The sequence below is a fragment of the Aulonocara stuartgranti genome (assembly GCF_965226115.1).
Source record: "Aulonocara stuartgranti genome assembly, chromosome: 15".
In the NCBI taxonomy this organism is placed as follows: Eukaryota; Metazoa; Chordata; class Actinopteri; order Cichliformes; family Cichlidae; genus Aulonocara; species Aulonocara stuartgranti.
Genome location: NC_138951.1, coordinates 7,329,397 through 7,342,532, shown reverse-complemented (window position 1 = coordinate 7,342,532; position 13,136 = coordinate 7,329,397). Strand labels below are relative to the sequence as shown.

Here is a 13,136-nt window from a genome sequence, read left to right as displayed (position 1 = left end):
CTCTACTAAGAACCAAAGGGAATATTAAATAATAAAGAAGAATTTCAAATGTCAACAAAATGAAAGAGTCCAGGATCATGACACTGGATAGAGGCATACAGTATATTTCTTTAAAATCCTTGAGAATTGATAGTGCCTTTCAGATATCTAAGCTCCTCATACTATCCAATCTTTAGGTCTGACATCACTGGCTCCAAAGTCAAACAAACACTACAACATTACTGAGAGTTAAAAACTGTCTAAATTCTTTTATCTTTAATAGAATTATCAGTGTGGAGGTTCTACCAGGTGTAACAATTAAGTTTAGCATCCAGGCATCCATGAAAATAGAATTTATCAAGTTAAACAGAGTTAGAAGTTAGCAGGGAGTTACCTTGCTAATTTCCACCTTAACATAATATACCATGTTCTGACTGAGGAATTCCTGAAAAAAAATTATGATATTCCCATATGCAATGTTCAGTATTGAGCTGGCAGTTTAAGTAATAGATCAAGCTGTTAAAGTCCTCTGTACTAACCGGAACTGTTGGAGGTAAAAGCACACAAAAGCAAACATAAATACACAAAATAGCTTGACAGAAAATCCTTTAACACTATCTAATTATGTTTCCTATTAATAATGAAGCATATAAATGCTAAGACTTGGCAGAAACCCAGAAAAGAGCTAAAAGTAGAGTAGATGTTGTTCTTCTATTCATCAAATGGCCAGAAACACATCCTATATTCAAAATCTTATTTGCTAAAACGCTTCTCATGCCTGCTTTATGTATATTATTTTAATATTTTTTTTCCACATTGTGCAATTTCAGCTATGACAAGCCTTATGGAAGGCAACATTCCATATGAATGGAAAAGACTATTCATTTGATCAGCATGGCGACCTCAACTCTGGATATGATATCATCCTATGGAGGCAGATACAAGATTTTTTGGATGTGCGCGACATCGTAGCTCATTACAGTATAGAGCAAGAGAGCCTGTCTTTTACCTCACAGGAAACAAGACATGCTCTCAGCAGTCAGATAGTAAGTATTTCCCTCCACTGGCAAGTTATTTGATTTTTCCAATATTCATTCATGGTTATTATTTTCAGGTTATCTATAGTCCATGTTAGCAGGATTTGTCATCAATATTGGACTGACTTGGGAAAAAAAGGGGGCTGAATTTCACCAACTCTGGTGATTTGCTGCATGCTACTCTATTGTTTTGCTGAGACTGTAATATGCCATCCTTAGTTAAATCTCTTGACAGCTGCTCTGATCATTTTGTGAATGGTCCATCCCACTTAAAATTAAAGGTAGTACCATTAGACTTAGGCTACGTTCACACTGCAGGCGAAAGTGCATCAAATCCGACTTTTTTGACCCTATGCGACCCATATCCGATCATGGTTTGACAGTGTGAAAAGCACAAATCCGATCTGGGTCACTTTCGTACGTGGTACTGAATCCGATACATATCTGATGTTTTAGAAAGCGGCTGCTGTTTGAATGGTCATGTCGCATTAAATCCGTCTTCTACGTCACTGACACAAGACAGACGCCAATTATCAGCACTGGAGAAGACATTGCGAACGCTTGCTGGCCATCCAGTGAAACTGTTTGGAAGACAACGTTGGAGAAACGTGAACATTTCATTTGTACTGTATAATCTGCAGATTCTGACAGAAATCTGCGACTATCCTTTGAAGCACCGCTCCTCTCTAAAACAGCAATAAAGATAATTATTAGGCCATATCTAAATGACAAAGTAACTTAGAGCAAAATTGGGAAACGTAAAGTCCGAAACAAGTCTTTATATTAATGTCAATCAGTCAAACAATACTGTTTGGTCTGGGTCTAAACAGAGCGCGTTGTGTGTGACGTCTCCTTTTGCGTCTTCTTCTTTTGGGGGCCGCTTTGAGCATTCACACTAGAGCATGTTTGCTGTCACATTTTATTTGTAGTGTGAACAAGCGCACAAAAAAATCAGATTTGATCAAAAATTCGGAATTGAGCATTAAAACCTGCAGTGTGAACGTAGCCATTGTTGCACGCTATATTCAGGGCTACTTGTTGGCTACCTTTTAGCATGCTAACATTTTGTTTGTGTAAGACGTAGCACAACTCCAACATTACGACAAGCAAACAGATTTAAATTGACAGTCTGTTATAATTCTGTTTTATTTTTAATACAGGGGTATCAGCTGGGTGTACATCAAGTGCTTTGATTGTCAGCGTTGTGCAAACATGTGTTGCACTGTTTTCATTTTGATGTGGTGAGACGAAATACCTAATGGGAAAGTAAATCAATTTGCAAATAAGTACAGCAATCCCTTTTAGAGATGATGTCATGTTTAAATACATATAATAAATCTGAGTATATGTTATGGTTAAATGGTGCAGAGGTAATGTAATTACCAGATCAACAACAGATTGTCAGTTTATGAAGACCAAGGCTGCCCACATTAGTAAAATAAATTAATAACATATGGTTTATTAGAATAAACACATTGATAGATCTGAATATTAATCTAAAACTGAGCTTTACTTAAGAATTATCTACTCCTGAATCTGGTCTCTGCATAGTACAGTGCATCATCTCTTAGTTGAAAGAAACCCATAAAGACTTTGCATCTGGTTGCATTATTTTTTTTCCAAGTTTCCTCAATTTCCTTCTTTATTTGTGTAATTGGCACCGAGATATTTGGTTATATGAAAATAATTGTGATTTTGTTCTAGAGTCATGATATTGTCATAATTATCCAGGCTTTCTAAGAAATGTGTAGTGAAACTAGTGTTCAGTCCACTGAATAGATCTATGAATGTGACTGATAGCGTCATGCTTCTGTTTAACTTCCACTTTACTGTGTGTCGGTTGCGTAATGTGGTTTCTTGTCTCATTAAAAAAATTACTTTGATTTCACAATTTTGAAAAGCAAATTATGACTTTTATCATTTCAAACAATATTATGATTTTCCATAATTCCCTGTGGCCACCTTGCCTCAGTTTTTTTTCTTTAAACCAAAGTTATTCTCGCTGTTGTACAATTCCACTCCAAGTCTTTCCCACTGAACGTCTTATACAATGTGAACCTTTACTTAAATGCGTTCAGTTTTATGTATGGTGAGATTGTGTATAGGCTACTTAATAAAGAAAAAAGTCTTGGATTATGTAGTATAAGTTCTACCATCAGAATCTTTATTTCCTATACAGTATCAAACATGTGCATTCAATGACTTTGTGATATTGCCCAAATTCTTCCTCTTTTTTTTTTTTACTACAGATGTATTTTTGTTGTATTTAATGAAGTAGTTCTGTGTTTCTAAGAAATTTAGCATTTTTAAAAAAAGCATTGCCCTCTAAAATATACAATAGCGCAGTAGCATTGTGAAGTAATAAAAATTTCAAATGTAGCACAAGTACCTCAGAACTACAGTTGAAGACAGAAGTAGAAGTCAACAAAGAGCAGTAAACTGAGGCTACAGTGACTAATCGTAAATGCAAGTGGGTGACACCTTTTTGCCATTTAGGAGTGTTAAGATATATTTGTACATATATGTGTACAAATATGACATAATAATGCTGAGGAATTATTGTGTGAAACTTTTTAATGGGGTGGCGTGGTGGAACAGTGGTTGGCATTGCTGTCTCACATCAAGAAAGTCCAGGGTTTGAATCCAGGCTGGGGCCTTTCTGTGTAAAATTTGCATGTCATCCATGTGTTTGCATGGCTTCAATCCAGTGGTATGTATGGGGGAAGATTAATTGGTGATTCTGAATTGGGCAAAGGTGTAATTGTGAGCATGAACAGCTGTCCACCTTTCTGGGTTAGAACTACAACAGCCTGGTGACCTGTACAGGTTCTACCCTGCCTCTTGCTCCATGTCAGCTGGGATGGGCTCTCGCTCAGGTGTCCCTGAAGAAAAGTGGAAGGCAATTGATGTGTAAGCACAAAATTATACATTCTCTAATTCAAACCAACAACAGCTGTCAAATCAATGTCGTTAAGTACAGAAATATAAAAACCTATATGAATTTGACACTACTTTATATAACAAAGTTTTACTTGTAATAATATAATAAAAATCTCAAATGTTTTGTGGGGACAACAAAGTCAGAAAAGCAGCCAACAGACACCAGGCAGGGCATGTAAACAAGTAAGAAAACTTTTGATTTGCAGACATACATGGCGGCTAATATATCAGAGCCTTTTTGCTTCCTTTGACTGCTATAGAATTATTTTTAATCCTCCTGGGAAAATACCTGGTATTGTCTTGCTAAGTATCAGATGCATAATATGTCAGTATTACATAACAGTACAACCACTGATAATACTTCGACTCAATTGTAACCAGAGTTGTCAAAGTGGATATATGTTGTGTAACAAAACTACAGCTGCTATAGTCCGAATAATTCATAAATCACTTGTTTTTTATAGCTCACAACTGTGAAACCTGTCAAAAATAATTACCAGGAAAAGTAAGTAAAGTAAATGGAAAGTAAAAGGACATCCCATTTCTCAGTGACATCGAACCCCATGTGACCAAAAAAAGAAAAGAAAAGAAAAAAAATGAAAGAACTGATAGTATTTCAAGTTCAAGAACTTTAACCACACCTCTGTCTTTTGCAGGAATGCTGAAGAGATACACACAAATTATTTTTCAGAGCAAGTTTTTGAAGATTCACTCATTTACACTCATAAGAAGCACACGGGGAAGATGAAAAATTCTTTCAGCATCTTTCTTGCAGTTTTATCACATCACTTTTCTGGTACAAAATGCTCCAATGAAGCCACAGCAGACGGTGACATCATTATCGGAGGATTGTTCCCGATTCATGAAAGCGTTACTGTTACTGTGAATGATGATGGCCGTGAAAACCGGACATGTGACAGGTAATAAACATACACAACTGATCATTGTACACATTTTATTAGGGTATATTTATATATAATATATCTGATTGTGTTGTACAGATTTAGCACAGCTCGTCTGGTCCACTCTCTGATAATGGTGCACGCACTGGAGGAGATAAATCAGGAGCGAGAGTTGGGAAACCTCACCTTGGGATACCTCATACTTGACTCCTGTGGGGACGTTACTACTGCCCTGATACAAACCCAGGCCTTCATGATGAGAAACAGTGAGTTCTCTCGGGGATAGAAATCTGCCTTGTTATTTGAGAATCATTTTTGACACGCAATAGTTCTTACTAATTGAATTTTCTTTGGAGATCATCATGGGAACATAGCACATCAACTAAGAGAGATAATGGATACTAAATTAGGCATTTGTGAACATTTTCTTAAAAGTTGTATATTTATATTTATATTGGTAACTGGTAATTATGGGACCGTGCATTTCAGGTAATTTTACAGAATCAGCAGGAAGTAATGTAGTAGTGTAACGAATAGTGTAGCAAATTACTTTCTCTGGCTTGTAATTAAGTGTTGTTCTAAATTACTTTTAACAAAAGTAAAGATTTATACATTCTTTGTCTGTGTATTCTCTTAAGTTACTCAATGTGAATAATGTATTTGGAATACTTTGGATTACTTGATATATTGTCATGCTTTTTAGCTTGTTAGCTGGCGTTAGCTGAGGTTAGTTCAGAGACCGCAGACTATTAGACTTGATGGATAGTATTAACAACCTGCTAGCTGCAAATAATCATGTGCAGTTCTGAAAGGAATACCAACTAGATTTTGAAATCTTAATATAAAATTAGTAACAGTAGGGTGGACATTAGGTAAGACAGCACTTCTTGCAGTGATCTGATATAGAAAACAATGTCTGTATCAGTAAAATGTTTTCTTTCTGCAGGTTGTCATGCAGCCTGTAATCCAGCCTTCAGTAATAGTAATAAATCACACAGCAATAGTACATCGAAGATACTGAAGTGGCACATAACCCAGGTAGCTACCACAACTATGACAAGGTAGTTGCAGTAGGGTAATGTTAGTTTTTAAAAAAGAACTTACTTCCAGGTGTTTCTTTAGGTTGGAGTATTTTCATGCTGAGAGCAGCTTGGTTGCTGGCAGACAGAGTTTGCATTGCACTCTCAGATTACATCCATTCCTTTCTTTGTGAAGTGGTGTTGGAATTTCCAAGTAAGAAATCCATCCCTGCCTGTGCACTGCTGGCTCTGTTGTGTTGGCTCTGGGTTCATTGTGTAACTGACGCCACCAAAATTAACAAGGCGCTTACATTAGAGCCTCTTGTTGCGTGTTTTGTTTGGATTTCCGGCAATATGTGGAATTACCAAAATTAGAGAAGGGATAGCCTAACATATGAAACAGAAAAGACCGCCGTGCAATCATGTATTTCAACAAAGTAGCTGTATTTTAATTATGACTTATTTGAGCAGTAACTGTAACTGAATACAGTTACTCATATTTTGTATTTTAAATATGTAACACCAGTACATGTATTCCGTTAGTCCTCAACACTGTGTGTGTATCAGTTTAAATGAAGGTAATAGTATCAGTTAATTCATTTGTAGGTAATAATCGCCAAGCTTGTGCACAGCAATCCTCTCCACCTGTCCTAGTTGTCATTGGTGATTACTACTCAGAGATATCCATAAGCGTTACAGGTCAGCTCCATCTGGAGTACATCCCTGAGGTATGACCGACTTCTGAGGTTATGTTACCTAACCCTAAATGTAAAATCAATTGTACAAACATTAGCAGCTAATATTTGGATGATACATTTTGCATTCATGGATATGATGAACAGCAAAAAAAGACAACAAAAACGCAAATAGTATAGCTTAGCAACAAGAATTGAAAATAGGTGAAACAGACACACTTAGTCTAAAAATGAATGATATATGTGTACAGACAGAATATGAAATGTTTGTTTCACTTCATAATGTTTTGTGATATTTTCCACAGATAAGTTACGGTGCAACTTCTGGTTTCCTGAGTGATAAAACCCGTTTTCCAAGCTTTATGAGGACCGTACCACAAGATGATCACCAAGCTTGTGCCATTGCCCAGATTCTTGATCATTACGGTTGGACTTGGGTCGGTGTGGTAGCAACTGATAGTGAATACGGTCGCTATATAACTGAACGCCTCTGGCATCATGCAACCAAAAAAGGCATCTGCTTCGCCTTTGTCTCTGTTCTTCCAGATGCTTTAAATGATGAATTGCTTGAAGAGAAAATTAACTCTACAATCAAAAGCATCATAGATAATAGAAATGTTAGTGTTATTATTTCCTTTGTCAAAGCTTACTGTATGATAGATATTTTTGGGAAACTTCTCAAATATCCTCAAGCCAGAGGGAAAGTTTGGTTGGCCAGTGATATTTGGTCACAGTCACCTGAAGTACTGAGTTCTCAGAACTACAAATTGAGTGACATAGGAACAATCTTTGGGATCACTCTTAAATCTGGAAACACAACCAAGTTTGAGCGATATCTCGATGACCTTGATGAAAATCCCAACCACCACGAGAACAACACATTTTTGTCTAATTTTTTAAATGAGCATGGGACGAATTCATCAGAAGAGTTAAAGAAGTTGATATATCCATATGCTGTGTTCAGTATTGAGCTGGCAGTTAAAGCAATAGCTCAAGCTGTTAAAGACCTCTGTACTAACCGGAACTGTAAAAGACAGCCCTTACAGCCATTGGAGGTAAAAGCACAGAAACACATAAGCACATACAGCACAGCATATTAGAAAATCTTTCAATACTAAGAAACTATATTCATTATTTTCTATTAATACTGAAGCACATAAATGATCCACAGAGGCGTGTCAGGTCTCACAGAGGACCTGACTTACCCATTAGTATTGAAACATCACCAATCTTCTAACTATATTCTAAATATATAATTCTATAGGTGCTATAGACATGAAATTCTTTCCATAATTCATAATCCAATTCCATGAATTAACTTATGTGTAATAATGAGAAATGACACAGGAATAAAATATTGAACACGCTTACTGAGATTTCTTTAATACTTCGTACAAAAGCCTTCATCGGTGATGACAGTTTGTATGGAGTCTAGTCGCATGCATTGCTCAGGTGAGATTTTGGCCCATTCTTCCACACCAGTTAAATCCTGGAGGTTCAGTGAACTCTGAGCTTTAGTTCTTTCCATTGATTTTCAACTGGATTCAGGTCAGGTCATTTTAGCACCTTTTTTTTCTGAAACCTCTGTAATTATTTTCTCCAAGCCATCAACTTGTCCCCATTTCAAGAGTGCCCAAAGAAGTACTACTGTTAATGTTTATTCTTAAACATGATCAATTATTAATCGGCTATGTACCACAGACCTTCAAATTGTTACTTAAAAAGTCATCATGTGACCCAGCTGTCTTAGCTAATTATAGGTCAATCTCCAGCCTTCCTTTTATTTCTATAAAGAGTATTTGTAAAACAGCCGAAAGATCTTCTGCAGAGAATTGGTTTGTTTGAAGAGTTTCAGACAGGTTTCAGAGCTCATCATAGTACAGAAACAGCTTTAGTGAAGGTTACAAATGATCTTCTTATGGCCTCTGACAGTGGAGCCATTTCTGTGATTGTTTTGCTACACCTCAGTGCAGCATCTCACACTGCTGTCCATAATATTTTATTGCAGCAATTGAAGCGTGCTGTAGATATTGAAGATGCTGTGCTGCAGTGGTTTGAATCATATCTTTCTAATCTAATAGAGTCCATTATGTTCATCTAAATGGAAAGTCCTCTTCACACACTAAGCTTAATTATGGAGTTCCACAGGGCTCCATGCTAAGACCAATTTTGTTTACATTATACATGCTTCTCTTAGACAGTATCATTAGAAGGCATAGCATACATTTTCAATGCTATGCAGATGACACCCAACTTTATCTATCCATGAAGCCAGATAACACACACCTATTAGTTAAACTGCAGGAATGCCAGGAAAGACATGAGGACCTAAATGAGCTCTCATTTTCTGCTTCTAAATTCAGATAAAACTTAGGTTATTGTACTCAGCCATAAAAAAAGAAATGGCATTGAAATATTGTACCTAACCAGATGCTTACTCTGGATGGCATTACCTTGGCCACCAGCAACACTGTGAGGATTCTTTGAGTCATTTTTGACCATGATATTACCTTCAATGTGAATATTAAACAAATATGTAGGACTGCTTTCTTCCATTTGTACAATATCGCTAAAATTAGAAATATCCTGTTTCAGACTGAAGCTGAAAAACTAGTTTATGCATTTATTGCTTCTAGGCAGGATTTCCAAACAAACTACCTGAAAAGTCTTTAGTTGATCCAAAATGCCAAAGCAAGAGTACTAACAGGAACAGAAAGAGAGACCATATTTCTGTCTTTCTATATATATGTTAAATCCAGAACTGAATTCACATTCTTGAATAATCAGGTCGCATCTTCTCGTAATGACTTTATAGTACTGTAGCCCCCGATTAGAGCACTAGATTTCATTTCTTTGCACGTGTTGATTGGATGAGTTGTTACATCTGGTGAGAATTCCATGTAAATAGCACCTTTAGAAATATATTTAATTTGTAAACTAGTTGCATGTTCAATACTTATTTTACCCACTGTATATTTTTGTGTATATGTATTGTACTAGATATTGAACAAGTGGCCAGAAACACAATCCTCGATAAATGTTAATTTTTCTAACCGCTACAGGTAAATTATTTTTAATTTGTGTTTTCAAAACTTCAGCTACGAAGAGCTTTACGGAAGGCAACGTTCTACATGGAGGAAAAAAGTTATTCATTTGATCACCATGGTGACCTCAACTCTGGATATGATATCATCCTGTGGAAGCAGACTCAAGATTCTCTAGATGTGAACAACATTTTAGCCTATTACAGTATAGAACACCAGAATCTGACTTTCACCTCACAGGAAACACAACAGGCTCTTCAGAGACACATAGTAAGTGTTTACCTTTCACAGGTTATTTTACTCTTTAACTCTTTTATTACACTATTCTTTTATCATTGGTACTGGGTTCCATTATAATAGCAAATATTGATATGCTAACATGCTAACTTAAGAGTTTGCACATGGCAAAAACTGCCATCATTGAGACTTTAGTCTCTTTTTCTGTTGATAATGTATATGTTAGTGTGTAAAAACGTGCAAACCCTTGTGTCTAAGAACAGATGGTATATGCCACACTGATTTAAAAATAAAAGGGTGGGGGTGGGGTGGGGTATGATTTCATATGGTCAGTAAATAAAATTGACGGCCATGATGGTGATTCTTTCCTCTCTAAGGGAAATGTGACTTCCAGGTGCACAGACAGCTGTAGGCCTGGCTACAGGAAGACTTCAGTTACAGGCCAGCCTGGTTGCTGCTATCAGTGTGAACCCTGTGCTGAGAACCAATATTCCAACTCCAATGGTGTGTATTACAAAAACAACTCCTAACTCCATTTGTGTTGCAAACTGCAAAATATTATGAAAACAAGTGTTTTGAAATGCTTATATTACACAGTCTGTTGCATTGACAGCTCAAGGAATTTGAATCCAAGTTAAATATTCTCATGACCTTTTGTCCTCTGTTTCCAGATTCGGAGACATGCCATCCTTGCAAAGAAAACTATTACTCCAAAAACACCAGTTCAGTGTGTTTACCCAGAAAAACTGATTTTCTGAAATGGGGTGATGTATATCTTATTGTGCTGCTGTCTTTTACTTCTTTAGGAGCAGTGCTTACCATTGTTGTTGGGATCATCTTCCTTGCACACTGGAATACCCCTGTTGTGCGCTCATCTGTTGGCCCAATCAGCATCATTCTCCTCCTCTCCCTTATGATCACATTTACTAGTGTTATATTATTTGGTGGTCCACCCAATAGCTATCAGTGTCAAGCACGGCAGGTGGTGTTTGGCTTGAGTTTTACCTTGTGTGTCTCCTGCATCATGGTCAAGTCCTTTAAGATCGTCTTAGCCTTTGAGTTTGACCCGGTCATTCAAAGTGTGCTGAAGAAGCTCTACAAGCCTTACCTCATTATTGCAGTCTGCATGGCAGGTCAAGTGGTTATTGTCACCATGTGGCTTGTACACGGTCCTCCATACATTGACTCAGAGATCACACAGGACAACATGAAACTGATGTTTTGTAATGAGAAACTAATTACTGCATTTGGAGCCATGCTAGTCTATATTGGCCTGTTGGCTCTCATCTGCTTTGGTGTTGCTTTTAAGGGACGAAAGTTGCCTGACAGTTACAATGATGCAAAGTTCATCACTTTTGCAATGCTCATTTACTTCATCTCCTGGATCATGTTTGGCCCAGTCTATGTCAATGTCACAGGCAAATATCTTCCAGCAGTGGAGATGATCGTTATCCTCATCTCATGCTACGGCATCTTGTTTTGTCAATTTTTCACAAAGTGCTACATAATTTTGTGTAAGAAGGAAGCAAACACAGAGAAAGCGTTCCGTTGCAATATTAGGAATTATTCCATGGATCACAAAGGCAGTGAGGATGAGCTGTCATCCAACAGAGTTGAAAACCCTACTTTATCTGCATCAGTTGAGTCACAGGATAACTGGAATTCAGTCACACCGCCCTGTGTTTCCTCAAACTCTCTCTTTCCAGTCTCAAACTCATGGAATAATGTCCTTGAAAACAACCTGAAATCCACTAAGAAGACCCTACAGAGATACAATAGCTTACCACCATCACTAATCAAATGATTCACAATAGTTAAAAAGGTATTCAAACAATTGGAGTGTAAAGGGGACTAAATATTAGAGTCTATGCATTTTTAAGTCTTTAAAGTTGTTTATCAAGTTGTTGAACATCTTTATCGCCATCTTGTGCCAGTAAAAAATGTGACATCATCCAGGTTGGTTGGTTGGTTGCAGCTAATAGACTTACATTAATTTATGTTAACTAGTGACAGAACCAATAGTTTGGTGAAAATTAAGGAGACTAAAACTAAAACACAGTCTAAGGGGATCACTTTTGTTCTGCCCCTGGCTGCAGCAGGCAGTTTTATGTAAAAAAAAAAAAAAAAAAATAGAAAGAAAGAAAATCCACCTGTTAGCTGTAATGTTCAGGTTTTTAAAACACTTTATAATTGAAAACATCCATCAGCATCTCCATAGGAAAAAAAATCCTTCTTCTTCACTTACATTTGATTTTCCTGACTTCTAATATGAAACAATCCACTTAGTGAGATGATGTGAGAGAAAAAAAGATCTCCAAAACTAACTGCATCTCTTCCTCAGAGACTCCTTTTTTCTTTTCTTTTTCTTTTTTCTTTTGTTGCAAGGATTCCCGACCATGTTTCAGTAAGAAATTGAGTCATGTTTGTTTTGTGATGCACATATAGTAAACTGTTTGAATGTCCTTGTGTAAGAGACCATTATTATAATATGTAACAATGCCTCATCAATTGATTCTGCTGCTCGTATACCTGGCCCAAGGAGGAATACTCTGTGTCTGTCTCCAGCTTGTCGTTCTCTTGAATTACCAGGAAATCTGACTCAAACAGGCTCTCCTGCACACTGTCCTCATTTATAAAGTGCTTTACAAGCCTGAACATGGTGGCTAACAGGTGGATTTTACCGTTTCAGTGCAGTTAGCCAAACAACGAGGAACCACTTACTGCTTAACAGTCAGAGAGTAAAAGTGGACAAAGTGGACAGCATATCCTTGGCTTTTTTTTAACATAACGACTCACTGTGGCAGCCTGATCAGTACAAAAATGATCTCCTTTACACTACTTTTTATTTAGTTTCCTTATTTTTCACTGAGTCACTGATTCGTTCACTAGTTAGCTAAACTTAACTAATGTAAGTCTTTTAGCAGCAACCAACCCAACGACGTCATGTTATGTATTTGGACAAGATGGCATTAAAGATGTTCTCAAAACTTTAATTTAAACAGTTATTCCTTAAATCCAGCTTTGTGCGACTCCAGAACATCAACATGCTAGCAGCTGAGGTAACATAGTTGCTGTTGATTTCATGTTGTTAGTCTGGACAGATTTTGTCAATATGATGACTTCACACATTTATTAAATTAGTGTAGCCACATTCATTCAATTAGATGATGGCCTTTTAGTGGCCAGTATTCACATAATAATTGACTAGTCGGGGGTTAAAGGTGAAAAGAGTACAGTACAGTAAAAGATCATTTTTAAAAAGAAACATCTGAAATATTGAAAG

At 36.8% G+C, this 13,136-nt stretch overlaps 1 protein-coding gene across 1 annotated transcript; it reads left to right on the top strand.

Annotated features, from left to right (window-relative positions):
* Positions 1-4,976: 4,976 nt before the first annotated feature.
* On the top strand, positions 4,977-11,657 carry LOC309689783 (G-protein coupled receptor family C group 6 member A-like; the record flags this gene model as incomplete). Its single annotated transcript, XM_082506447.1, has 6 exons — positions 4,977-5,124; positions 6,484-6,605; positions 6,878-7,627; positions 9,671-9,886; positions 10,231-10,357; positions 10,525-11,657. Exons 1-6 carry the CDS (start codon positions 4,992-4,994, stop codon positions 11,655-11,657), a joined length of 2,481 nt encoding a protein of 826 aa, XP_082362573.1. The 5' UTR covers positions 4,977-4,991.
* Positions 11,658-13,136: the final 1,479 nt, after the last annotated feature.